Here is a 26,909-nt window from a genome sequence, read left to right as displayed (position 1 = left end):
TGCACACTCATACATGGGCATATGTGTGTGCACAACATGAGCATGCATGCACATGTGCACACCCACCCAAGGGGGCACACATGCACCTGTCCACTGCTTTCTTGTGTCCACAGGTCACCTTGTCCAGGAATGCAAAGGGTCAGAGGTACTAGTTCCAGTCCTGGCTTGGCCACTAAGTGAGATGGCATGGTGGGCTGGGCTGGGCCCCTGCCCACCTATCTCTCTGGGCTTCTCGGCCCACATCTCACTGATCTCCTTTGTAAAGTCAGGGCATGGAATCAGAGCTCCTCTGAGCACCCGCTCCACTGACATCCTGTGGTTCTAACACATGCACCATGAAGCCCGGCTGCCCCACGTGTCGACCCCGTAGCTTAGAGGTTCAGGCCACATACCCGGGGACCAGACTGTCTGGGTTCAGGTCCTGGCTGTGAAACTTTACGGCTTGTGTCCGCTGGCAGATCCTTCCGCCTCTTCATGCTCCAGTTCCCCACTTTAAAACAGTGGCGCTAGGACTTGCAGCGTGGGGCCAGGGTGAGGATGGAGCGCGCTAATTCATAGGAGCAGTTAGAACCTTGTCTGGCCTGGAGAAGGAGAGCAATGCACGGGAGCTCTTGTTGCTGCGGTTATTGTCATCTTCTTGGTCAAACCTTTCGTGTCCACGAGGCCTCCCTACTGGAAGCAGGAGCGCCTGCCCTGCAGTTGGGGTTGGCACGGTCCATCCTGGACTGGCCGTTCTGACGATGGATGTGAAAAGCCTTTCCATCTGCACGGTTGACGTTGTGTTTTTAAAGTATGTTCACATCCCGGTTCTCCCTGAGTCGCATCTCTGCCTGGGACGATATATCTTTTATAAAAATAGAAACTCAGGCTCAAAAGTGGAGTTACTCTAAGGTCAACTGACTGCTTTCAAAAATAATAATTAACGTGCACGCACCACGTCCTGCATGCCTGGCTCTGGGCCAGCCACATTTCATGGGTGATCTGGTGCTAACTGACGGGCCAAGATGGTGATTGGTTAGATGCTAGGTTCTGGGATTGTTCCTATTTCACAGAAGAAGAAGCTGAGTCTCAGGGAGGCTAATTTGTCCTCAGTCACATAGTTAACAAGTGTGGGGCGTGGAGCCAAACCCAGGCCAGCTGCCTTTGGCAAATGGACTGTTCATTGAATTCCTGCATGACTCTGCACGTGGCTGCTCTGTTTTAGGTCCCTTATTTCATGGACTTTTCATTACGAATGTGTGAGACAACTCTCTCTCTTCCCACGTTACAGATACAGAAACTGGTCTCCAACAGGAAGGGAATTCTGCCAGAGTTCTTTTGGAGAGGTGGCACAAGTAGGATTAGAATCCAGGCCCAGGGTGGGGGGCAGGGGTGGCGTGCAGAATGGGTGTTTATCATTCTACACTAGGGGTCTGCAAATGTTTTCTGTAAAGGGCCAAATAGTAAATATCTTAGGCTTTGTGAGCCATACAGTCTGTTGCAACTACTCAGCTTTACAGTTAGAGCATGAAAGCAGCCATAGACAATATGTAAGTGAATGGGCTCATTGTGTGCCAATAAAACTTTATTTACAAAAACAAGTGGAGGGCCGTAAGTTTGCCAACCCGTACTATTCACTATGCATGCTCCAAATCCATTTCCTCTTCTGTCTGAGTTTATGGCACAGTCTTAACAAACACACAAACAGAAAACCCCTAGGTTTTATAGACCAACATTTTCTTCTCTCTCCCTTTTTAAAAACCCTATGAAACGGTATACCACACTTTGCTTTATTCATTTAACAACCTTTAATGTTGGAGACCTTTCCAACATAAGTCCATAGAGCACCTGCCTGCCTCCAGTCTCACAGTGTACCCGCAAGTTCACGTGACCAGTGGTCACTGGACTCTTCCCACCCTTTGCCATTCCCAGCAGGGCTGCAGGCTTTGGACGCTGGGTGGACCCTGTGTGTACGTCATTTCCCACATGTGCAGGTGCAGCTCTGGGAGAAATTCTCAGAGGTGGTATCTCTGGGTCCAAGGGTAAATGCATTTTTAAACACAGTATTTATATATTTCTGGCAGCCTACTCATATCCTTGGAAAATTTTATTTCTGACACAAACATCTAAGAGGTTATCAACTCCAGGTTCCTTGTCAGTCTATCTCTAAGTGGATACTTACCTTTTCTCTCAAGGTTTAGATGGAAGTCAACCTTCCATTTCTTTAGGTTGAATCAGCAAAGTGTTTTTCGTTAGACTTGCTGTTGGGAAGTTCTTCTTGATGTCTGTTCTTAACCTGGTCGGCCACTGCACTCTTGTTCACATTTTGAAGGTTGAGGTTGTACGGAATGGCTTTTCTGCTCCCTCCCACCAGTGCACACGTGTGCACACACACAGAGTGGGGTCTGCCACCTTTGCCTCCACCTGGATTTTCCAAACGTCGTGATGTTCTCACCCTAGCCAGGGCTCTGAAGCTATTTCAGTCCAGCAGCAGGCAACTGCTTGCTTCCCCTGCCTTCGCCTCTCCTGCGTTCGCTCTGCTGAGCTGCCTTCTTTCCTGGTGGCTGGTGATGGGTCTGGCTGGGGTTCAGTTTTCAGAGGGCGTTTGGACTCCCTCTCTGTGCTGGGACGAAAACCTGCCAGCCACATCTCTTGGAAACGTTGGCCAAGCGTGGCTCCAGCTCCTTCTCTGAGCCACTCTTTACCCCTCCTCAGGGGACAGGGACCTTTTCCCTCTCTTCCTGGGCCTGTCCTGCCACTCACAGCTCTGGCGCAAGATAGAATTTGGGCTGGAAACTCAGAATTGTTGGATGGAAGGAAATGCTTTGAGGTCTTTGCTCTCCCCTTCCACCTATGAGACATTGCATTTTAATCCAGACGATGGGCAGCCATGAGCTTTAAAAGGGTCACATGTGAGTGGAGACAGGCAGACCACTTAATAGGCAACTACAGTCCTGTCTCTCTCAAGCTTGTGGTCAACTTAGACCTTCTGGTCTTTTTTCACCAAGGCTGTAGTCAAAAAAGAATCCGGCTAATGCGTCTGCTTTTCTGCTGGACTGCTATTCTTTGAGATGAGAAGAAAAGTCTCTCTTTGTAAGGACTTTGAGAGGCCCCACAGAGGAGGGAGTAGATAGAGACTCAGGGCTTAGAGAGGTCCGGGTGTTCCCACGTTAGCTCTCTGCCCGAGGAAACTGACCATCTCTCTTGTCTCTCCACAGACCATCACCAGCCTCCTGCAAGAGTTTGATGTTCAGGCAAGTAGAGGGCGTGCCTTCCCTTCCCCCTGCCTGCTCTGACTTCTCTCTTTCTCTCTTCCTTCCACTGGTTTGAAGTAGCTCATTGTTCAGACCCTGGGGCAAGGGGAGAGAAGAAAGCTAGTGCCCCACGCTCAGCTCTTTCTCCCCGGACAGGAGGTGGTTTGAGTTCTGGCTGAGGAAGCAGGGGCCAGTCACTCCCTGTGAAAGCAGGATGCTGACAGCCCCCTTGGACCCTGCAGAGCCTAGGCGGTGCTGTGGGGCGTATGCAGGGGGAAATGGCGAGACATCGGTGGGCCTGGGACCCTGCGATGGGAGGGAACGGAAGCAAGGGCTTGCTGTTCGTGGCTCTGCTTGGGAAAAGGAATCCAGCCTTCTCTGTGTTTCGCTGGCTCCATCCCTGCTCAGGGTTGGCGTGAGGGCCAGGGGGGCGCGTGTGGAGCTTAGTTCCAGAACAAACTTTCAGGAGAGGGGGCTGGCCTCTCTTGGTCAAGGGGCAGGTCACAACCTCAGGCACTGTAAACCCTTGACTCGTTATCCCCGAGCTTGTGTGGGCCCCACGCGGTGCGGGGCCCTGGGGGTGCAGCAGGAAGCCTGGCACGGCGGTGGCTTGTGGTCTTCCCAGAGAAGAGGAGCAGACGCAGGCCAGATGCAGGCTGATGTGCTCCGCTGAACCTCTGCCTGCACATCACAGCCGTATCCCCGGCTTCCGGCCCATTCTGAGCTCTGCATCCCCATCTGTCCACACCCTTCCCCTGTAAACAACTCCACTCTTCCTCCTGAATCGTCTATTTCAGTGGTTGGCCCACCGTCCATCCAGAGGCTGGGAATCTTGGCATCTTCTTTGGAAGGAAGGGGGAAAAGTTGGAAGAGGGGTTGGAACGTTGGCTGGTATGGGACCGTGGAGGCCTTGAACACCACACGCAAGGTTTGTGGGTCTTAGTGTCGTTAAGCATCAACCTGGCTGTGGCAGGCTGGACCTGGAGCCCACCCTGACCACAAGGGCCCTGCAGAACCCCTGGGGTGTGTCTGAGGGCTTGGTTTCTCTCTGGCCATTTGTTCTTCTCTGAGGCCCGCGTGTCCTCACTGTGTAACATCGACTTGTTCAGAACAAACTTATTAAGCCACTGCTGTGCACCAGGCCCTGGACTCCCAGACAGGTGTGTGGCAGTTTTACTCTGCAGGGGACACCCCGCTTAACCCTAACAGCCCTATAAAGTAGGGATTGTTGGCTCCATGCTCAAAGCTGAGGGAACTGAGGCTCAAAGAGGTGAAGCGTGCTGGCATGGTGCAGGGCTGGCCTGGTGCCCTGTGGGGTTGACCGTGAAAACCTACTTTTACCTCCTCCTAACACCGTGTACGTGGGCCTAGGGCGGGAGTCCCGATCAGAGGGTTCGCGGCCACCGTGGGCTGTTCACTTAAGGCAGGCACTGGCTTGGCTTGAGAGTGACAGCACGAGCTGGCACCTGACATTCCCAGCCCCAGGGCACATGACACTTCCAGCCTGGGGCCCCCACACTTCCTCGCTGTTGGGGCGCGTCTGGGGCCGTGAGCTGGGACAACTCGGGTTGGGACACAGGGTTTATGATTAAAAGCAGCTAAGCACAGAGACACCCTCTGGCCCCCCAGGAGCATCTCTCTGACTCATCAGCCCTGGCTGGCAGCCTTAGGACATCCCAGCTTCTCAGTGCATCTGTGGCCCATGAGTTCAGACGAGGGCTGGCGTCTCCCCATTTTACGAATGAAGAAACTGAGCCGCCCAGACCGTGAAACTTGCCATAGCAGCGACGCCAACATCGTGCCATCCTGAAAAAAGCATTTTTTTTTTTTTTGTCAGCCTGAGGCCCATTTAATTCTAGCTGACCCTTTCAACGGGTGTGCCCCTGAACAAGTTACTTAGTTTTTCTGGGCCTCTGTTATCCTCCATCTTTAAAATTAACATCACGATAAGAATGAGTGCTTTTGAGCATTTCCTCTGTGCCAGCCCCTGTTCTAAGCATGCTGCGTTTAATTTAATTTGTCTAATGAAATGCAGTCATTTAATCTTCACAAGATCCCTGGGTTGCAGGTTCTGGTATCATCCTTTTACAGATGAGTGGTGCCAGGGAGGTGAGGGGCTAGGGTGCCCACCCACCCAAAGGCACTAAGACTCCCTTTCCGCCCCCCCCACTGTTGCCCACCCCCCCCACCACCACCCTGTGATAACTCAACCTTAGTGTTGTTTACTCAGTGCTTACTGCTCAGAGAGCAAAGACCACACTCTCCAAGCACGCAAGGCACGAGCAACGGTGGATGGGTGGAAGTAGAGGGCTGGGGACCCCTGAGTCACCAACTTCTCTCTGAATGTGTACCCGGGGGTAGAGGAAATTGCACTCAGATGGGAAGCCTACTGCTGGGCACACCTCCGCCCCTGGAGTCCCTGGGCTGAGTGGGTTGGCAGGGTGCTCTCCCTGAGCCTGCAGCCCTGGTAGAGCTGGACGAGGGTCTCCTGGTGGGCTCAGCGCACCGTTATGTGTAGGAACAGGAGAGGGACCTGGGATGGGGGGTGGCTCCCTGGGATCTGAGATGGAGCCAGGAAGGGGTTATGATTCCCAGGTTCCAGGACAACTGCTAGTCACCCACCCCCACCCATCACCGACTATGACTGGGTCTTATGTCCCCATGACTCAGACCCTCAGCTCCCTCTGCCCACCAGGCCATCAGAGGGTGGGGAGGACCCGAACCCGTCATTTCATTGGCAGCGTCGGCACCAAGAGCACAGATCTTGCTCTTCAAGGAGTGCAGCCTTGTGGTGCCCTCCAGTTCCGCTTTCTTCTTGTACTTGTTTAAGAAGAAGAGAGTCAGAATTTTGAAGTCACTTGCCTGAGGTCACCCTGCAGTGACCGGGGAGGTTGCAGACCCCAGGCCTTCCCCCTCTCGGCCCCGGGAGTTTCCTGTGCTGCCCACACCTAACGTGGTTAGCTTACTGGCACTTCCTACCTGCCGGGCCCCGCACCCAGCGCTTCCGGGCCCATATCTCATTTAATGCCTCAGCAGTCACGTGAGCAGAAGTCCCATTATCCTCATCGTTCAGATGGGGAAACTGAGGCCAGGGTGGTGGGACTGGGACTCCCTCCTAGGTCTGGCTGACCAGAAGGAAGCAGAGTTCTTGCTGTGCTGTTCACCTGCTGAGCTCTCTGTGCTCCAGCCCCGGAGGTCTCACGGGACACTGGGCACATAGGAGGTTCTCTGGGGAAGTGGGAGGTGGATGGATTCTCTCGAGGCCCCCCCAGGTTTATCTTGTCCGACCTCCTCTTAACGACTGGGGAAACTGGAGGGCAGAGAAAGAGGGCAAGTCACTGGTCCAGGCTGCAGGGTGCGGGTCACTAAGAGTTACGACGTCTGATCTTGTTTCAGTCGGTTTCCATCCTCGTGAGAACAGGGAGAGACGGGTCACAGAGCAGTTACGGCTGTGAAAGATGCAGCAGCTGTGGCAGCCGGGCCCTGGATGTTTGATCTGTGGGCTGTAAACCCTGAAATGGCCGCCCTGGGGCCCCATCATTCAGGGCTGGGCAGGGCCACGGAGGAGCCACAGAACCTGCTGTCTCTGTCGGTTGGTCGTGTCTCCCCTGACGAGGCAGCCAGTCAGCTCTGTGGTTGTGTCTTCCTGTGGTTGTGTGGTGATGTCCGTCCTCAGGGTCAAGCCACAGATCCGCCCAGACTCGACATTCGAGAGCCAGGTTTGCCCTTTCCTGGCCGTTTGGCCTGGAGTAAGTGGCTTGCCTCCCTTCAGCCTCAGTTTCCTCACCTGGGAAATGGGCAAAGTCACTCCAGCCTCGTTGAAGGAGCAGTGTAGAGAGGACAATGACACAGGACCCGGATGTGATGTTTCCCAGTCGTGTTGGGTCGAGAACACACCCTGTCTACTGACTCTATTGTGAGTCTTTTTTGTAATTTTTTTTTTTTATGGTGGCAAAATACATATGACGTAAAATTTACCATCTTAACTATTTTTAAGTGGGCACCTCGGGGGCATTGAGCACATTCACATGGTTGTGCAACCATCGCCACCAGTCACCTCCAGAACTCTTCATCTTGCAGAACTGAAACTGCTCCCATGAAACACTAACCCCCATTGTCCCCTCCCCCAGCCCCTGGCAGCCCCCTGTCTGTCTTTAGGCATTGACTGCTCTCTGTACCTCATATAAGAGGAATCGTACAATATTTGTATTTTTGTGACTGGCTTATTTCACTTAGCATAATGTCTTCAAGCTTCATCCATGTTGTAGCACGTGTCAGAATTTCCTTTTCTTTTAAGGCTGAATAGTATTCCATTGTGTGGATAGACCCTGTTCTGTTTACCCATTCCTCTGTCTGGACACTTGAGCTGCTTCCACCTTTTGGCTCTTGTGAGTAATGCTGCTGTGAACACAGGTGCACAAATATCTATTTGGGACCCTGCTTTCAGTTCTTTTGGGTGCATACCCAGAAGGGGCATCGTTGGATCATACGATTATTGTAGATTTAAAAAATCTTGGTGATTGATTCGGAGAAACCTAGAGAGCGTAGTCTGTTTGTTCCCTGTGCAGGTCATTCCTCACTTTGTGCCGCTCTTGCTAGTGGACAAGCACCGTTCTGTGTGTTTGCCCCAGGGCACAGGTAGGTGGGAGAGCAGAGTACAGGACCTCTGCCCCGCTATGGACAAGGATGCTGCACGCTCGGGATGTCAGCAAAGTGGGCACCTGAAGACCACAGAGGGCGGCCTCAGCGAGGGGCGGGGGAGGCAGGATATGGTGCACTGGCCTGGGCTGAGCCCTCTCAGTTCGTCCCCAGAGCTGTCCTGTGAGGTGGGGGCATTTCTCTCATTGTGCATTCCTTTGTTCCTATAACAAATGCCCACTTTGTGCCTGGCGTTGTCATCTCAGGTGCTGGGGACCGTGGGGAGCATGACAGGCGGTGATCCCTGTTTCCAGGAACTAGAATTCTGGATGACTAGCTCAGCCCTGTTGAGCACCAAGTGTACGCCGGGCATCCTTCCGAGCGTGTCGTGGGTTTTGCCCATCGAATACTCGTAATAGTCTCCATCTCCATTTTACAGATGGAGAACCAGAGGTACAGAGAGGTTAGGAAACTTGCCTGAAGTCACAGGTCTGGAAAGGGGTAGGGCTGGGGTTTCAACTCAAGAGGTGTGCTTCCAGAGCATGTCTTTGAAACCACTCCTGACTCCCTGAAGGGGGAGGAAACAGATGGGGACAATTAAGCAGACATGACAATCCCAGCTACTGCAGGGGCTTTGAAGATTGTATGGTGCAGCCCCATGCGATGGGGGCTGTGGTAGGCCGAGGGGTCAGGGAAGGCTTTCGGAGGAGGTGACATTGAACTGAGACCTGAATGATAGAGGGAGCCAGTCATATGACCCGATTAGGGATTGATCATTCCGCGTGGAGGCAGCAGCACAGGGAAAGGGCCCCCTGGCTTGGATTCCGAGCCTTCCAAGGGCGAAGTGACTTCTTCCTCTGGGCTGTTAATGAGCTCGAACTTACCAGTGAATCACAATATTTGAGCTGAACCCGAGTGCCTTTTTCAAGGTTGTTTCCCAGAAGATCTTAGCAGAGAACTACATTAATTTGGGCTTGGCTCCCGGATCTACTTGACTCATGATGTTTATGAAGCTTTCCCCTAAATTTCCAGCAGCCTCCAAAGTCGTGGGTGTCAGTCGCCGTGGGATTTCCTTCAAAAGATGTGGTACAAAGCGATGACTGACATTCTCTGGGCCCTGGCAAGCCTCTGCTCACAGGGCTGGGGACAGAGAATGCCAGCCTTGGTCAAGAGTGGCTGCAGGGCCCAGGGACTCGCCAGCACGCCCTGACCTCAGGATTCGCATGGGGGCTCTGGGGAAATGACAGTCCCCTGCCTGCTGTGGCCTCAGGGTCGTCTGATGAGCCAGCCCAGACCCCAGGGCTTCCCGTGCCCTCTTGCTGGATCCTGTGGGACTTGTACCCTCATCCCCACTTTACAAATGAAGACACTGAGGGTCTGCCATGGCTGGCAGCTGTGAAGGGGGCCCCTTGAACCCAGCTCTGTCTGACCCTGACCAGTGCTCTCAAGTGTGTTGCTGCAGTCTCAACCCGGAAGGGCCCATCTATGGACTAGATTCCAGTTCACCTTTGCAATTTGTATCCAAAAAAGCCCGGTCAGGGGGCCAGCCCGGTGGTGCAGTGGTTAAGTTTGCACATTCCGCTTCGGCGGCCCGGAGTTTGCCAGTTCAGATCCGGAGTGCAGACATGGCACTCCTTGTCAAGCCATGCTGTGGTAGGTGTCCCACATAGAAAGTAGAGGAAGATGGGCATGGATGTTAGCTCAGGGCCAGTCTTCCTCAGCTAAAAAAAAAAAAAAAAAAGAGGAGGATTGGCAGCAGATGTTAGCTCAGGGCTAATCGTCCTCAAAAAAAAAAAAAATTAAAAGCCCAGTCAGGCAGATAATCTGTAACACTTTGGTGAGCTGATGTAGGACTCAAGTTCACATACCTTAACTGCAGCCTGCTTTCGTCTCCTCCTCGAGTTGGTCCTTCCTGCTCCTTGAAGCAGGGACTCCACTGGGCAGCTCTTTGGTACTCAATTTTTCAGAGTCGGAGCCATCTGGCTATGTGTCCGAGTGCAGCCACTGTTATTTCTTGAAAAGTATTTGTTGCTTCAGTGTCTTGACTAACTCAGGCAGACTTTTTCTTTCCCAAAGTAGTCAAGGATACATGTATATGTATATATGTATTGTATGTTTTTTATCCGTGGATGAAATGCACAGCATAGCCCAGAGCGCGGCAGTAGAGCTGCTGAAGGGTCTGCGCCCGAGCTGTTGGGGGGCCGTCTTAGGAGAGAGCTCAGCTGCCGGAACAGATGGCAGCGTGGCCTTATCTCTCCCTGGCTGACATCATCTTAGGGTGGACAGTTTGTTTTGGCCTGGGAGATGTTTAGAGCAATCCGATCAGTGCCCCGGCACGTGAGGTTCTGCCAGCTGCTCTCAGGACCCTGTTTTGCCCCCTTAGGGAGGCTCTGGAGCCCTCAGAGCACGGGGCTGGGTGGGCTGCTGGCCGGAGGCGCCCCTGTGGCTGGAGTAAGGGCACGGTTTGATCTGGCTTTGCAGAGAAGCTTCTCTCATCAAGTTCTAGGCAGTTAGTGTTTGCAAATTTGATGGGTGGGCTAGGTGGGAGTATTTTGGGTTCTGGATTATTTTCTTTGGCTAGAATTCTAGAATCCAAGAATATCAGAGGTGGCAGATGCTTTATGATCCAGCCCTTCCCCTCCTGTGCCAGGTGGGGAGGCCTTGTTGAGGGCCACTGAGGGGAGAGGAGCGAATGAATCTGTGCGTGGCCATTCATTGTCCCAGGGCTTCTTTGCCAAGATGGGGAGTGTTACCCTGCTTTGCGGATGAGACCATTTTGGTGATGTTAAGAGACTTGCCAAAGGCTACTATCAAGATAGTCCTAAATTTCAGCCCATCTGGCTCTTAAATATGTAATAAACATGGGACTCGTGACAGCTGAGATCTCTTGAGCACTAACTGTAGGCCTTCTAGAAGCTGGGCTGACCTCTCTTCCGGCATCATCTCACTTAATCCCCGTGACGACCCTTTAAGAGAGGTATCATCGCCATCTCATTTTATAGTTGAAGAGACGAGGCCTGGAGAAGGTTTGCCACTGTCACTCATTGATGAGACAGATGACAAAGCCTGGCTCCGTCCCCATGTCTGCAGCCAAAGTCCATCTAACTAGTTGGGGGAGGGGGTGGCAGAGTCGAGTCCACCTCCGTCACTCCTGGCTCACGGGCTGGGTAACTTCCTTTGACCTCAGATCGCCTCTCCTGTTGGATTTGCTGTTCCTCATTCCTTCCACCTGGATCTTTAGTTATTCAGACGGTTTGATTTGATTTGGTCTCCATGGGAATCTGTGTTCCTGTGCTCCCCAGGCCTCTCTGGGCAATGAGCTGATGTTACCCACAGGGTGGAGGGGTGGAGGGGTGGTGGGCAGGGTCTCCTGAGGTCTGGTCCGCTCACTCTAGAGTCCCCAGTCTGGCAGAGCTGGGCCCGGGGGACATCTGATCCGGTGTGTGTGTGTGTGTGTGTGTGTGTGTGTGTGTGTGTGTTGGAGACGGGAGCTGATTTTTTTTTCCCTTCTCTTGGAAGCAGCTCAGCTCACAGGAAAAATGGAAACGCTGACCTTTAACTAAATTCTTTCTTTCCACAAAGTTGCTTCTTGTTTTCGTGTCCCCTGACTGAAGGTGGGTAGAACTCAGAGGCTTGGAAATCCTCAAACCCACCACTTCCCGTCCCCACCAGCCCCCAGCCACACTTCCTGGCAGAAGCCGTTGGGACTTAGAGAAACCCCGAGTGACAGATGGCAGCGGCCCTCATCCGGGTCAACGTGAAATGAGGCTATTCCCTTTCTGCTGTCCTCTGTGGTTTCCTGGGACTGCCCCGCTGGCGGAGGGGGAGGGAAGGTCAGCACCCCCATCGTGGGGCTCTCATCCCCTCCCCAGGTCTGTCCAGCCCAGGCTGGACCGAGTGTAGACGCCCATCTCCCGGTGTCGCAGACAGGGTGCTGTGGACAGGAGCGGGGTCAGCTCTGCTCTGTCTTTGCTGCTGTTGTGTCCTTGGCCCATTGCCTGAACTCCTCTGGGGCTTGGTTTTCTAATCTGTAGAAAGGGGAGGAGCATTACTGTCCCCGCCAGTCTTGCGAAATGAAATAACCGTCGCATGGGACTCAGCCCGCGGCCTCCTCCGGCCTCGCTCCTCTGCTCCCGGGGTGGATGGCCGTGGATGGTCGTGGATGGTCGTCGCTCTGCTCTTGCTGTTTTCCCTAATCCAAGAAGGTCTTCCCTCCTCGTTCATCCTTGCCTGGAGAACTGCGCTCTTGGGTGTGGTCCCAGCTTCATGCTGTGTTCCCAGCCTGCCCCCCGTCTGCCCCCAGCACCCCGTTTCCTGCCTCTCCAACTTCTTTTCTTTTTCTTGAAGTGATGACAACGTTTAAGAAACCTGAGAGATGCAAGGAGTCACCACGGGTCCAGCTTGACCTCTGAGATTGTCTTGTCCTCCCCATGGCCCCACGTCTCCTGCAACCCTGAGGCTTGGAGGCCCAAGGCCCTATCCAGAATCTTAACTCTGCTCCCATCAGGGGTGTCCCTTGGGTGCCAGCCCCACAGGCTGGCTTTTTCCACCTGTGAAATGGCCGTCCTGACAGCACAGGGTCCAGATGTGGCTTTATAGTATTTGCTCAGTTAACGGGACCGTTGTCCTTACATACTGTTGTGTTCCTTCCACACAGGCAGCCTCCCCGGTCATCGTCATCCTTCATGTGCTCCTCACTTAAGGGGAAGGATAGGATCAGTGATGCAGCCGTGCCTCCCCCTCCCCCACTCGGGCACAGGAGGTGACCCAGGAAGCTTGGGGAGGTGCGCGTGATTTCCCAGAAAGCTGGTGGTGGGACGGGTCCCCGGGATTTCCTCTTGAGCCTCGTTCTCTTGATTGCCTTTCTTGCCTTAACAAACCTTACCGCTGCGTCCCATTAGCCAGAACCTGCTTTCTTTGCCTGTTGTTCCTTAGGGAGCCCTCTGCCCTCGGGCCTCGCCTGGACCTAGGCTTGCTGGACCGAGGGGAGGGGCAGCCCAGGGCACAGCTGACTGGAGCCTGGGTAAGCGTGTCGTCGTCTCAGGCCAGAGTGTCCAGCGTCTCCCCAGGGCGCGCTGGGCAGGCGGATTATAGAGCAGGCGGCCGCAGCTGGTCCCAGGGCTTCCCTGGATCATCCAGCCAGTTGACTTAAGCTATGCGTCTGGCCCTCGTGGCTTCCTGGTAATGTCTCTGGGACAGGCGTCCATAGCAACTGACAGGGAGGGAAACAGTGCAATTTGCAAAACACTTCCCAGTTGCTCCCACGGTTTTAGTGTTGGGAGCAGCTCCGTGAGCAGATGGGTTTGTTGTTGACCTCACTGTACAGCTGAGGGAAGGAATTCTCAGAGAAGTTGGGTAACTTGGCCAAGGGCGCATGGTGGGTGTATCGTTAGTATTATTAATTCTCACTCAAAAAACAGTGTCCTAAATAAGGAAATGTCTGTTATTCTTACTAACCTAGAAGCCTACTACAGCAGGAAGTGAATGTCACCCAGTCCCAGACTCCTTCCAGCTTCCTCGTCTGTCATCCTGAGTATGTAGCTTTTGTCCTCATGCTCATAAAGTGGCTGCTGAATCCCTGAGCATCTCATCCATGTTCCAGGTAGTAAGCAAGTGGAAGGGTGAAATGGAAAAATCAGAGGGCCAAGTATGACCCTTTAAAAAATTCTCCTCAAAGCTCCAGCAGGTTCTGCTGACATCTCCTTGGCCAGAACTGAGTCTTCTGACCGCCCTAAAGAAGGGAACAGCGCAGGTCCCGGAGGCTGACCGCCACAGTCTGCCATAGTTCATAAAGCTCCAAACCACAACTGACAGCCAAAGAGACGCAATCTTTGAGGAAGACTTAGTGGTGGGAGCTGTTTTCACCTCTTACCGGCTTACAGGCGGTGTAGACACTTGGGATGGTGCCATTCACCACTGTAGACCGTGTAAATCTCCAGGTGCCTCCTCTGCGCCCAACCCTGTCTATGGCAGAGCCAGCCTTGCCCTCTGGGAACTGGCAGCGAGATCGAGGAGGCAGCTATGACACAGATATTTGTCACTGTGGGAGGTGGTCCCAAGAAGAGAACAAGGGGCCGTGTGTCATATGTACCGTGGGTGGCCGGCAGGGCGTCCTAGCAAGGACCTTTGTGCTGAGGCCTTTGCAAGTCCGACACCCCTGTCGCACATTTGTGCAGTTTGGGGCGGATGCACACTGGGGAGGATGGGAGGAGCTGATGTCATTTCCCTATTCCGTGTGCCAGTGTGTTCTAGGTCATGCCCCGTGGATTGCTGGTCCTTGGAGATGCTGGGGAGATAAACAGAGTTCTACAGTCCCATCCGTGGGAGACCTGACTTACCGAGTCCCTCTTTAGAGAGCCACCGTGCATGTCACACATTAAAGGTTTCACTTCTCCATGTGACACGGCACAGAGTATAAAACAGACGTCAAAGAGCTTCTGAGGCTTTAGACTTCGATGGTCTTGGGTTCAGATCTTGCTGCACCATTCCAGCTGTGTGACTTTGGGCAAGTTACTTCCCCTCTCTCTGCCTGGGTCTCCTCACCTGTCAGGTGTGGACAGACGTTACTCAGTGGGGTTGTCGTGTGGATTCAATGAGAGAACACTTGTGAAATGCTCGGGGCAGGGCCTGCAGGAAGACACGACGGCTGATACAGGGATTGCCCCACCATCTTGCCGTCCCCTCTGCACCAGAGGAGGTGGGAGGAAAATCTGCACAGCGTGGCTTTGCCTCCCTTGCTGGCTCAGGCGCCTGTGAGCAGGGCTCCTGAGATCGGGTGCGGGACTGTGGAAGAGCTGAGGATGGAGGTCTGGGTGACAGAGGTGTCGTGTGAGGGTCTCCAGCCACCGTCCCAGCCGCAGGAGACCCCTGACGAGCCCCAGGACAGGGCTTTCCCCTCTCAGGCAGGAGGACGCCAAGCCAACTAGGCGGTTCTGATGTTCTCGTTTCCGTGGTGCCCTGTCTTTGGGGGAACAGAGGGCGGAGGGCGGGTTCCTCCCTCCAGGACACTGGGTGATTCGTCCCCACAGGGGCAGAAGGACCGAATGTCCCATTGGAACCGCAGGAGACGAAGGCATGTGTTTGTGAGTGTTTTATTTCTCCATCCGGTCTCAGGCACAGTCTTCTTGGCTTGGGCCAGTGGAGGGCTTGCCCCAGGGCTGGCTTGACCCGTGTGTGTGTGTGTGTGTGTGTGTGTGTGTGACTTGAGGAACAGGACTCGGCATGGGGAAGGTAGCCTCTGCCTTCCTTCCTCCTCCTCCTCCTCCTCCTCCCTGGGTGGGCTGGAGGGCCCAGAACTCAGGGGAGGACAGATGGGGGCCAACAGCAGGAGGGCCCAGCAGACGTGGGGTCCAAGCCTGGTTTTCCAAATAAGGGGCTGAGTGGAGCCTGGACCAGAGATAGTTAAGCACTTTGTTAGAGAAGTTGTGTTCACCGAGATCCCGTGAGGCTCGGGTCTTTATCCAGCAGGGCCTGAGGACCTGGCGGTAAATATCCGTCCTTCTTGGACGGAGGTCGTTCTGGTTCCACAGCTGTCTAACTTTAAGGCCTCCAAAGAGATGACTCAACATCTGTTACCCAACCCCACCCCTGGAGCTGCTGGGAACATCTTTGATGTCAGCCGGGGCTGGATGTCCCATACCTGCCCCCGAGGTGTAGTGCCCAGGCACCTCGTTAAAGCCCTCAGCCACCACGTACCGAGAAATCCCTTTCCACCTGGCGCTGTGGCTGCCACCACCAGGCCGCCTCCTCTGTTGAGGAGCCCGGGGTGAGGCGGCTGGCTCCTGTCTTGCAGGTGGGGACCAGGGAGCTCAAAGGGGTTGGGGAGAGGCAGAGATTGGATTTGAACCCTGATGTCCCAGGCTGGTGGGGACGCTGCCTGGCCTATTTTTAGAGGGCACCATGTGTCTCAGCTGGGGAGACAATAGAGAATGTGGCCCCTACAATGGACCATTGTTCTCACAGTGGCTTCGGGGCCAGGACTGGGCCCAGCAGATGATCGGTAGCCTGCACTGGGGGCCAGGCCATTGATCTATGCTCTGTGGATTTTTCCAGTGCTTGTGTAGACAGGAGCAAAGTGTCACGCCCTGAGGAGAAAAAAGAGGGCCAGGGAGATGGATGGACTCTGTGTTCCGGGGACTCATTCTGTTGGAGTAATAGGCAGGTGGCCCAGGAGGACACTGCTGTGGGTGGGCCTGGGCACTAACAGGGAGCCAGGGCCCCTGCATACGGTGCCCTGTGTATACCCCTCGCCGTCCCCTGGAAGCATTCACGCTTCCCCGTGAGCTGGCATCTCCCCACTTCCCAGGAGCACAGTGGCGGTCTGGGAGATGCTCCTCGTGGTTCCCCAACTTCAGACTTGGTTGCCTCGGGGGTCTGTGGAGTGAGATCTGGGAGGCCCCTGCCTCGCTCTGCCTGCGATGGGGAAGGGAGCCGCTGATGTGCTTTCCGTGCACAGACACTGTGCTCTCCTGCTCTGGAGGTACAGCCTGAGAATTGGGGTGTATTTCTTTCTTTATTTTTGAGCCAAGTTCCTCAGATTGACAGGCATGGACCTCAAAGGATGAGGGGGCCTACCTTGATCTCCCTTCTACCCCAACCCCCAGCCTCTCTCGGGGCTTAAATCCTCTCTCTCCATCTAGCTCTCCTTCCGTTCTCTCTGTGCTTCTTGGAGTGGTGTCACTGGCCACAGATCTGCCGCCCGAAGCTGAGCGCTCTTGTGAACAAATGAGAAGTGAACTCAGAGCTTCCTCAAAGCACAGTTGGAAACCCCGGGGTGTCTCAGTGAGAAACGACAGCCTCAGCGATGCCGCTGCAGGTCCCGCCTGACACCCTGTCTGCTGTCTTTCCTCAGGAACAGGACATCGAGACTCTGCATGGCTCCATCCACGTCACGCTGTGCGGGACCCCCAAGGGAAACCGGCCCGTCATCCTCACGTACCATGACATTGGCATGAACCGTAAGTCCCGGGGAGCCATGTCCTTGGTGAGGTGGTTCCCACAGAGGGTGGAGGAAGGGCACAGCTTGGCAGGGCTGGTGGCGAGGATTCCAGCTGTTTCTCTTTTGCTGGGACCTCCTGGAGCTGTTCTGGGAAGAACTCTTGCCACAGACTGGAAAGGCGTGGAATGCTCTGCACTGGGGCACGGAGTTGTCTGTGTGCCTGGAGGTGCTGGGAAGTCAGGGAGCCCCTCCGCCATGTGTCTTGGTGACAGTGACTTCCTTTAATTAACGTGTACAGTGGATTTTAGTATTTTCACAGAGTTGTGCAACCATCGGCACAGTCGATTTTAGAACATTTTTATAACTCTGAAAAGAAATCCTGTCCTCTTCTCTATCAACCCCCCCACCCCAAGTCTCCCAGTGCCCCTGGCTCCCGGCAACCACGTCCACTTTCTGTCTCTCGGGATCTGCCTGTTCTGGATATTTTGTATAAAGGGAATCACACAGTATGTGGCCTTTTGTGACTGGCTGCTTTATGATGTTTCAGGGTTCATCCACATTGTAGAAAATCCCAGCATTTCCTTCTCTTGTGCTGGGTGATATTGCATTGTATGGACATGCCACGTGCCACGTTTTGTTTATCATCCTCCAGCTGATGGACATTAGGATTGCTTCCACTTTTTGGCCGTTCTGACTACTGCTGCTGTTCATGTTTAGACTGGGAGTTTTGAAGATTACCAGGAAGTGTTACCATACGTGGCTTCCCCATTTTTCGTAGATGGGAAAACGATAAGATCTCCTTAATATTGAAATTACACAGAATAGAAGTAAACATTTCTGGGATGATCCAGAAGGTTCTTCTAGACCTTCCTGCTCCGGGAATCTGTGTAAGCCTGAGTATTGCCATTGGATGCTTGCTGGATTTTTGACTGACATTCTTCCCCTTGAGCTTGTTAATACCATGAGGCTGGGGGTGATGTCAGTCACTGGGAACCATTTTTCTCCTTCACTCTTCGTTCTTTTATTTCACTTTCTTCCCTGTTTGTCCCACTTGCATCCATCCTGTACCCAATCCCATGCTAGGAACTTTGATGTACGTCACATTATTGCCCTGGACTCTGATGAGGAAATTGAGCTGCATACGGTGGTGTCCCTTCCCCGTTTTAGAGAGGCACATTGTTATTTATAGGAAGCTGACTGTTTTAACAGAAGACCCAAGACCTCTGTGGCTTAACACAATATACGTTTATTTCTCTCACGTGACAACTCAGTGGGCATTCTGTGCAATACCGTCCACATGGAGATTAGGGACCCAGGCTCCTTCCAGCTGTGGCGTTGCCAACCCTGGGGCCTCAGAGGCTTCTGCCGGCTCCTCTGCATCTGGCAGGTAGATGACAGAAGAAAGAGAAACCTAGAGGCTTGGTGGCAGGTGCTATGAGGAAATGAGGAGCATCGCGTGCTATTGGCCAGAACCCGGTAGCATGGCTGCCTTTAATTGCAAGGGAGGCTGGGAAATGTAGTCCAGCAGTGTGTCGAGGAAGAGAAGGGAAAGGGTTTGGCAACCAGCTGGCCTCTTCGTCTCAGGCCCTCAGCAATGAGGAAACTCATCCAAGGCCACACAAGAAGTGGGAGCGTCCATGCTTCAGCTCCTGTGCTCCTCCTTGTTTGAAAACCATGTGTGCCATGGCCATTCTCCCGGATGTGAGGGCTCAGGAGATGCAGAGAGAAAGAGAGCATCAGTGGGGCAACCCCACCTCGTAGGAGGGCCATCACGGCCATGACTGATGGGGACGGAGCAGGAGCCAGAATGGGAGTCCCCTGCAGCACCAGCTGGAAGTGGCAGACTCCTGGAGTTCAGACCATCCCCACCTCCACCCCCTCTCCTTTGCCCCATGACTTATTTTTGCCTTTTATTACCAGAGGACAGTGGGACAGGGGACAAAGGAATAGGGCTTCTTTCCTGTAAGTTCCTTCCCGCTGCTCAGTAGGAGCGAAACAAAATGAATACGCTTTGCCACTGAGCAACCTATTTGATTCTCTCATTCCGTCTTCTCTTCTCCCTCTCCTGCCCGTTCTCCAGACAAAACCTGCTACAACCCCCTCTTCAACTCCGAGGACATGCAGGAGATCACGCAGCACTTTGCCGTCTGCCATGTGGACGCCCCTGGCCAGCAGGACGGCGCCGCCTCCTTCCCCGTGGGGTGAGAGGAGGGGCCCTGGAGCCCACGAGAGGGACGGGAGAGCCGGCCTGGGGAAACAGGTCGGGGGTGGGGGGCTGTTAGAGTGGCTTGTAATTTTTTTCATTGCGGTAAAAGGTATATAATCCAAAATTTACCATTTCAGCCATTTTTAAGGGTACAGCTTGGTGGCATTAAGTACATTCATGTTGTTGTGCAGCCATCACCACCGTCTGTCTCTAGGATTTTAAGTGTCATTGGCACTTAATCCTTAGGGCTAGTGTACGTGGTTGGCAGCTCCATTTTCTAGATGAAGAAGCTGAGGCACAGAGGGGTTAACTCCCTTGCTCCAGGTTGCACAGCTAGTTTAATTTGGGGAGTTGGGGTTTGAACCCCGACTCTCAGACTCGTACTTTCTTTGGAACATCAGGCTGCCTTGTCCCAGGGTGCTCACACTGCCTGCTCGTCCCCAGCACGCAGCTCTCATTGTGAGGCTGAGGACAGGCTTGTGAATCGCACAGGACAGTTGGTGTCATGTCGGGGAGGCAGACCCCTTCGAGGTGCTCCCCCCCCCCAAAAAATGCTCTGATGAAACCAGGTCACGAGTAGGTTCTTGGGTTTAAACTTTCGCAGAAGGGGCCTTCTTGGCTTTCACAAAGAGATCTCCTTTTCTATTAGTGTTCCGAATTATCCTTAATAATTAACCTTTATCAGAGAACAAAGGAAGGGCCACCCAGCCACATGGGGCCAGGACCACAAATTAAAAGCTGCTTAATACCGTGGGACACAGTTAATTGTTAACCAGCAGATTAAGCCAGAGGTCTGTCAGTAAATCCGTCTGTGGCTGGGGCAACTGTTGGAAGGACTTGGGGAACCCAGTGGTTCTTAGCTCCCCCTGGGGAGGTTTAAAACATCTTCTGAGGCCTAGCCTGCCCCTGCCCCCCCAGGAATTTTTATGCAGTTGAACTGGAGGCTGAGGTGCGGGGTTTTCATTCCCCAAGGTTGCCAGGTGTGGCTGGTGGAACTGCTGTTTGCATGGGACCTGGCTCCTTTCTGCCTCCTGTAGTCGGGGGTCCCTTCTTCCCTTTAGGGTGCCCGCCCACCCTCCATCCTGAGGCTGAGACGGCAAAGCAGGGATGGGGACCCCTGGCTGGGTTCCTCCAAGCTCTGGAGTCAGCTTCCCGCACGTGGGGGCCTTGGAGGAGAGTCCTGTTGCCTCCTGGCTGTGGCCCCCCCTCCCAGAGAGCAGTGAGCAAAGAAGCCCCAGGAGTTAAGCAGCATCCCCAGTATCGCCCTTTGCAGGCTGCTGGCTTCAAACTGAGCTGAGCCTGTCTCAGAAGAAAATGGCTCCACGTGTGTGTAGCCATACCAGCCAGGGTCTTTTTGGCTCTTTCCAGAGCGTTTGCACATGCTGGTTCCCCTGCCTAGAATACGTTTCCTACACTCTTCACTCATCAAGCCCCCCCTTCTGTGTCACTTCTTCCAAGAAGCCCTCCCTGACCACTTGATCAGAACAGGTCTCCCTGTTCGGTGCCCCCCTCAGCACTTTCACCTCCCTCCTAGTTGCCTTTGCCATTAGTCACAGTCACTCTTTTGGTTTACTCCCCGGCTGGCTCCTGTCCTGGACTGAGTCTGCTTTGCTCATGTGGTCTCCTCGTGGCCTCGCCAGGAGCCTGGCGGTAAGGACCAGTAACCACATCTGTGGAAGGAGTTCCCTCCTGCCTGTTCTGATGTCTCCTCCCCGAGGTCGGCAGTGTGAAATGCCTTCTAGTCAGTGCCAGCCCTGCTTCCCCAGCATCCCAGACCATCCGTTCATCTTGTGAGGCATCCTTGATGGCTCTCCCAGGGACCTGCCCAGAGGATCCCGGGATGTTTGGAGGGGCTTGCTTCTAACGCAGTGTGCCTTGTGGACCTGCTCTCAATAAAAAGGGCCAGGCTCCCTGGTGACAGCCAAGATCTTGGTGGGAGGGACAATTCTTTGAGTTCTTTGACGGGAAAGAAAACCTGTAGGAACTCTGACTAGGGTTGTTGGCAGCTGGCAGGGCAGGGGCTCTTGGCCTCCTTTGTGGAAATTCCAAGCTGGTGAGCACACGCTTGCTCCTGAGGAGGCAGAGGGAACAGCATGTGCAAAGGCCAAGAGAAAAGTGAGCCTAGAAATGGCAGAGAATCTGGAAGGAGAGATGCGGTGGGTGGGGTTGTTCTTGGCTGAGAAGAAGGAGCCAGCCTGGGAAGTGGCTCCGTCTAGTACCAGGGATTGGTGACTGCACGCCCATGGGAAAGGTGGGTCCAATGGGGACAAGCAACCCTTTCCGTCCCTGCTAAGGAGTTGGTGATAAGAGACTGTGGTGTTTCCTGCACCCTGCAGAGGAGAAGCCCTCACCATAATGCACAGACCCCGGGGCAGTCCGAGGCTTCCTCATCACCCAAATGTGAAGCCTCACGGTCTCACCCTCCTCCATACCTGCTGTCAGGAACCGGTTTTGAACAGAGGGCAGCTCCCCAGCCCTCTGTTAACAGGTGCTGTGGTCCCAGAGGATGTGTGAGTTGAGGCATCCTGTGCCTTAAAATCCCCCTGGGTATCCATTTCTGAAATCCCAGTTAGCCCACCGCATCCAGCTAATCGGGGTGGCCCACCTTCTCCACCGTCATCTCCAGGCTTCTCCCACAGCATCCCTTGGGAGAGGAGGTGAGGGGGTATGGGACTTCCCTACGGTCGGTCAGGAGTGCTTGACGGGAGAGCTGCCAGGGCACCTCCTTTGGGGAGGTGAGTAAGAACATGGGCCTTGAAATCCCAGGGCCCACGGGGGATGTGGCTCCCAGCCCCTGCTCTCCTGTGAAGCCAAGTTGCTTTTCTCTCAGCCTCAGTGACGTTTGTGATCTTTACATTGGGGGGAATATGGCAACCGCATAGAGTCATCGTAAGGATTAAATGCGCTTAGAATGCTCATCGAATGCTTGGGGTTGGACCTGGAACATAGGCAGCAAGTGATAAAAGGTCACTTTACGAAGTGAAAGGGGCAGGATGTGGGAATGGAGAGCATCCTTGCTCAGCGGAGCAGGCTTGTACGCTGTGGGGTGCTCGGAATGGTGGCTACAGGGGGACGAGACTGGGGATCCTGAGCACATGGGGCAGCTGGTTCGTGGTCACTGCCCTTCAAATGCCCTTCCAGTTTGCATTCTTTTCCACTGGGGTCCAGGCTCTCATTGACTGCCTCTGCATGGCTTCTCCCAAGGTACATGTACCCCTCCATGGACCAGCTGGCCGAAATGCTGCCCGGAGTCCTGCACCGGTTTGGGTAAGAGTGAGGGATCCACTCCCCCACCCGCCTACAGAGAAGGGTGACTTCTAGCTTCTGCCTCTCCTTGGCCTTGATCTGGCCTGACCACTCAAATTTAGACTGGCGTTTCAAGATCAGGGAAGAAATTAGCTCCTCACACTTTGTAAACACTGTTTTTCACATGGTCTCTTTCCTCTGGTCTGCCCCTTGTAAGTCGAGCTTTTCTCCCTGAGTAAATACGTCCCCTGATGACTACCACCCCACTCATCCTTTCCTTGCCACCTCTCCTTTCATTGTTTTCTCTTTCCAGTAGAACGTTCTGGAAGAGGGTTGCCTGAGCCCTCAGCTTCTCTCTGCAGGCCCTTCTTTCTCCAGGGCTCATTTCCTTCTTTCTTGAGCCTTTCATGTGAAGATAATACCTCAGTGTTCTTGCTCAATTTATTTTCGAGTCATTCCAAATTTTAGAATCCAAAATAAGCTTAAGAGTGGGAAGGAGGGGGGCCATAATGGACCTTCCCGTCAGTGTCAGACAGTGTCTCCAAGCCTGGGCGGCAGCCGGGAGAGAAAGGAGGAAGAGAGACTAGTCTCTCCAAGGTCATGGCCTTCTGTCTCGCGTGAAGCATGATGCATTGTGGGTCCTCGAGGGCGCCACGCGGCAGTGTGTTCCCACTTTGTCTAGCTTGCTGGCTGCCCTCAGGGGTGACCGGGACAGACGCTGGGGGAGACCAGGCTCCTTAGGGGACAAGGGAGGGGGTGGTTTGAAGAGGGTTCTTGGGGCTCCTGTCGCTCGTTCTTCCATGACATGAATTTTTATTTCTGCTTCCAGGCTGAAGAGCGTCATTGGCATGGGAACCGGTGCAGGCGCCTACATCCTCACTCGATTTGCTGTGAGTTCTTGGCAGTTTTTGAAAATGATGTTTTAAATAAGATTGATTCAGGATTAAGGACGAAAATTGGAAAAGCCTCAAAAATCCCAAAGGGAAAAAAGAAGTGACCCAGAATTCCATTTCCCAAGGGGGAACCACAGTTCACATTGTGGTTTCTGGTCCAGGGTTATGTGTGTGTGTGATGTGTGTGTGTGTGCTCACGTGCAGTGTGACAGCTTTTCCTTTTCCATCACCGAAATGCCATACTGGCCATATTCCTTTGTCGCCGGCTTTGCTCGCTCAGCGGCCGAGTGTGGACGGGTCCTCTCGACACTGTGCTCTATGCCACTTCTTTGTCAGAGCTGCACGGTTCGTGAGGGCAAGGAACTCTTGGATCTGGACGGATCCTAAACTAGAATCAGAGCTGCATGTGTTTGCAGGACTGTCGTCACTTATGTGACTCTGGGCCCAAGTCCAGTGCTCCTGGAGCCTTTGTGTCCTAACCAAAGAATTGTTTAAAAATGCAGCGATGCTCATTTTATTCAGCCGTATGTGTCTGGCCGCCTTGTATTTGCTGGACTTTGCTAGAGATTAGAAATGCTGACACAAATACAAGACGCTCTGGATATCTAGGTTCTGAGCAGATAAAATAACGTCTCCACTGCGTGTTAGAGATGTGTCTAGGAGATGGAGACAGTGCCTCCTGATTACGCAAGAGCCTTGATGTGCCACCTGCTTTGTGAGGTTGACAGTGTGATACCCCCATTCATGGCGGGAAATGGAGGGACAGCCAGGTCAGGCGACTTGCCTAGGGCAGGTCTGCCCAGCCCGTGTGCTTCTGCTGCTCCCGTGCTCCCTCTCCCCACTCTCCCAGGGACCCAGTCCCACGTCCGCTGCGCTGGGGCCTCCGCTCTGCGTGCGGGAGGGGTCGGAGCCTGTGGAGAGCAGCAGGCTGCCCTGGGGGCCCCCACGGGCCCTTTTCTGGGCCTTTGCCCAATCTTTGGGTTGACTGTTAACGTTCGTAGCATCTCCGATTGCTGGCTTGTCTCACTCACCTCGTGGCTTGAATTGCAGCTGAACAATCCCGAGATGGTGGAGGGCCTCGTCCTCATCAACGTGAACCCTTGTGCAGAAGGCTGGATGGACTGGGCCGCCTCCAAGGTGAGGGGGTGGGCCGGGCTCAGGCAGGTGGGGTCCCGGCCTGTAGAGGGTCCCCCCGACTCCCTACTCCCCACTCCCAGCAAAGGTAGCATGTTTTCTCTGCTTTGCTTAGAATGTGCACAGGGCCTCAGGTTTTGCCACTCCGAAGATTTCACTAGGATGCTGCTGTCCAAGGCAGCGATCCCAGGGGGACCTCGGCCCCCGAGCCAGCTTTGATCAGCATAGCCTGGGTTAAGAAGTATTCGCTGAGGACCTATTACGTGCTGGGCTTTGCTCAGGATGCAGAGAATAAAAAGATGAAGAAGACGAATGCCTCTAATCCCACCTATTATTAATGAAAAACAAACCCGTGTTTGCTAGTGACCCTCTGCCACTTAGTTTTACGACAATAGTAATTAGCTGCCGCAGATGGGCTGTTGACCAGGTGCTGTTTCGACTCTCTGTTGCCGTCCTCGCATGACCTCGTTTAATCCTCACAGTCACTCCAGGAGGCGGCGTGGTCAGAACCGTTTCACGGAGGAGGAAACTGAGGCCCCCAGTAGTTGAGGAAGCTGTCTGGGGTCACGCCAAGCTGGACAGTAGGAGAACGGGGTCAGATCCCCTGGACTCCGTGGTCCTCGGCCTCCACTCTGTGCTATGCTCAGCACCTCTCTGGTCCCCTTCAGCAGGTGTCTCATGCCCACCTTGACCGCAGGTCTGGGAATGCAGGGGACAGGACGCATCCCCACCTGGAGGAGAAGGGACCCTCGCTGTCTCCGGAGCTCTGCCTTGCCTGGCGTCCTGGCATCCCTTGTTTACCTTTTAAAAACGATTATTGTGTTTTTCATAAAGTCCCCAGTATTTGCCAAGAAGAGGCAGAAACCATTCCAATTGAAACAGGACAAAGCCTTTCAGGCTGGGGTGGTCCTGGCTTCTCGTTTTGAGCGTGTTTTTGCCAAGTTTGGGGTGACCATTGGGGACAGAGGTTTTGAGGGGGTCGTGCCCCTCCCCCCATCTCTCGCCACCCATCTTGGCCACTCTGATATTGCATCTCTCCCTGGAACCTTCCTCCAGAACGCGGGAGCCCTGCCCTCCTGCCCGCGTGACATTCAGAAGCGGAACACACTCCCTGTTTTTGATTTTATTTTCCAGCAAAGGAAGTGACATTGCAGTCAGCCAGTTTGGCTCCGTGGTGGCTATTCCGAGCCAGACGTGGAGGGCTGGGGACGTTGACCGTTGGCTAAAGTGGAGCCTGAGGAATGTGTGTGAGGTTTTAATATCTGCACCACATCCTTCCTTTTCAGCCCCAGCCCTGGAGAAAAAAGACCTGTATCAAGGGTCTAGTATGTCAGGCCCTGGGGTCAGATCCTGTGACACATGTAGCTGCCTTGTGTGGTTCTCACCCTGGCCTTGTGACTTTGAAGTTCCTGGCATCCCCAGTTACAGATGAGAAATCTGAGGTCCAGAGGCTCTGCAACCTGCCCCAGGCCACACAGCTGGGGTATGGCAGTCAGAGGTCAGCCGAGGACCCCCTGTCTAGAATTTCTCTCCCCTGCCTGATGCTAAAGTTGATCAACACACATTTATGGAGCTTCTGCTGTATGCCTAGCATTTATGGAGCTCCTGCTGTGTAGCTAGCATTTATGGAGCTCCTGCTGTATACCTAGCATTTATGGAGCTCCTGCTGTGTAGCTAGCATTTATGGAGCTCCTGCTGTATACCTAGCATTTATGAAGCTCCTGCTGTATATCTAGCATTTATGGAGCTCCTGCTGTATATCTAGCATTTATAAAGCTCCTGCTGTGTACCTAGTATTTATGGAACTTCTGCTACATATCTAGCATTGTCACTGGGGAGAGGTAGAGAGGAGAAGATCGTCTGTGTCTTTAGTATCCTCAGTATATTCAGAGAGAGGAAACTGGCTTGAGGGGGAAAGTCTAGAGGATGATACAGGAAGGGTAGCGGGAAGTAAGCAGATCCTGGGGTGTAGACTGGGGGAGCTCAGTGTGTGTTTAGGAGAAATGGACGGGGCCGCCCCTGCTGAGGACTTGGTTGACTCTGGAGCAGGGAACATGGAGCCAGCTGGGTCTTGGTTCAGCATTCATGGGCCATCATCTCCACATGGGCTCTGAGGACAAGGAGTGGACAGAGACCCAGGCCCTGCTTTCCAGGAGCCTTAGGGCTCGTAGGTCACTGGAGACAGGTGACCAAGTTCCCATCAAGGGAGCGTCCTCAGACCTGAGTGCTGGGGAGCCCAGCACTGCCACTCTGACCTTGCTGACCTTGCTGGCCTTTTCGTGCTGCTGCGAGCGCCTGCTTTCTGAACCCACCTGGTCTTGTTCTTCCCAGATCTCCGGATGGACCCAAGCGCTTCCAGACATGGTGGTGTCCCACCTCTTCGGGAAGGTGAGTAGCGTGGCTTGGCATTCTGTTGTTCGCACTGAGCAATTGTGTGCTGCCCTGCATGTGGGGCATAGAGACGAACAAGACACGAGCTGGTGGGGGCCTCGTGTGGATACCCACCAAATAATTCGCCATTATTAATTCATGATCACAAGCCGTTCGTTCTCTCTCTTTTTAACATAAGGCTTTTTGGCAGCTTTATTGAAGTACAGTAAACTGCACATATTGAATACGTA

General features: G+C 53.8%; 1 protein-coding gene across 2 annotated transcripts in view; it reads left to right on the top strand.

The window, feature by feature from the left end:
- NDRG1 (N-myc downstream regulated 1) overlaps positions 1–26,909 on the top strand; it is a 55,786-nt gene that overhangs the window by 12,830 nt on the left and 16,047 nt on the right. The window contains exons 3-9 of one of the 2 annotated variants that reach the window (XM_070632114.1): positions 3,198–3,233; positions 16,723–16,828; positions 18,890–19,010; positions 22,220–22,282; positions 23,091–23,151; positions 24,205–24,291; positions 26,620–26,676. In XM_070632114.1, the coding sequence (XP_070488215.1) occupies positions 3,198–3,233; positions 16,723–16,828; positions 18,890–19,010; positions 22,220–22,282; positions 23,091–23,151; positions 24,205–24,291; positions 26,620–26,676 (531 nt within the window). The remainder of the gene's footprint in view (positions 1–3,197; positions 3,234–16,722; positions 16,829–18,889; positions 19,011–22,219; positions 22,283–23,090; positions 23,152–24,204; positions 24,292–26,619; positions 26,677–26,909) is intronic. The other variant, XM_070632115.1, reaches the window with a different exon arrangement.

The sequence above is a fragment of the Equus przewalskii genome, chromosome 8 (assembly GCF_037783145.1).
Source record: "Equus przewalskii isolate Varuska chromosome 8, EquPr2, whole genome shotgun sequence".
In the NCBI taxonomy this organism is placed as follows: Eukaryota; Metazoa; Chordata; class Mammalia; order Perissodactyla; family Equidae; genus Equus; species Equus przewalskii.
The sequence above is the reverse complement of the archived record's forward strand: the minus strand, read 5'-3'. Positions and strand labels throughout refer to the sequence as shown.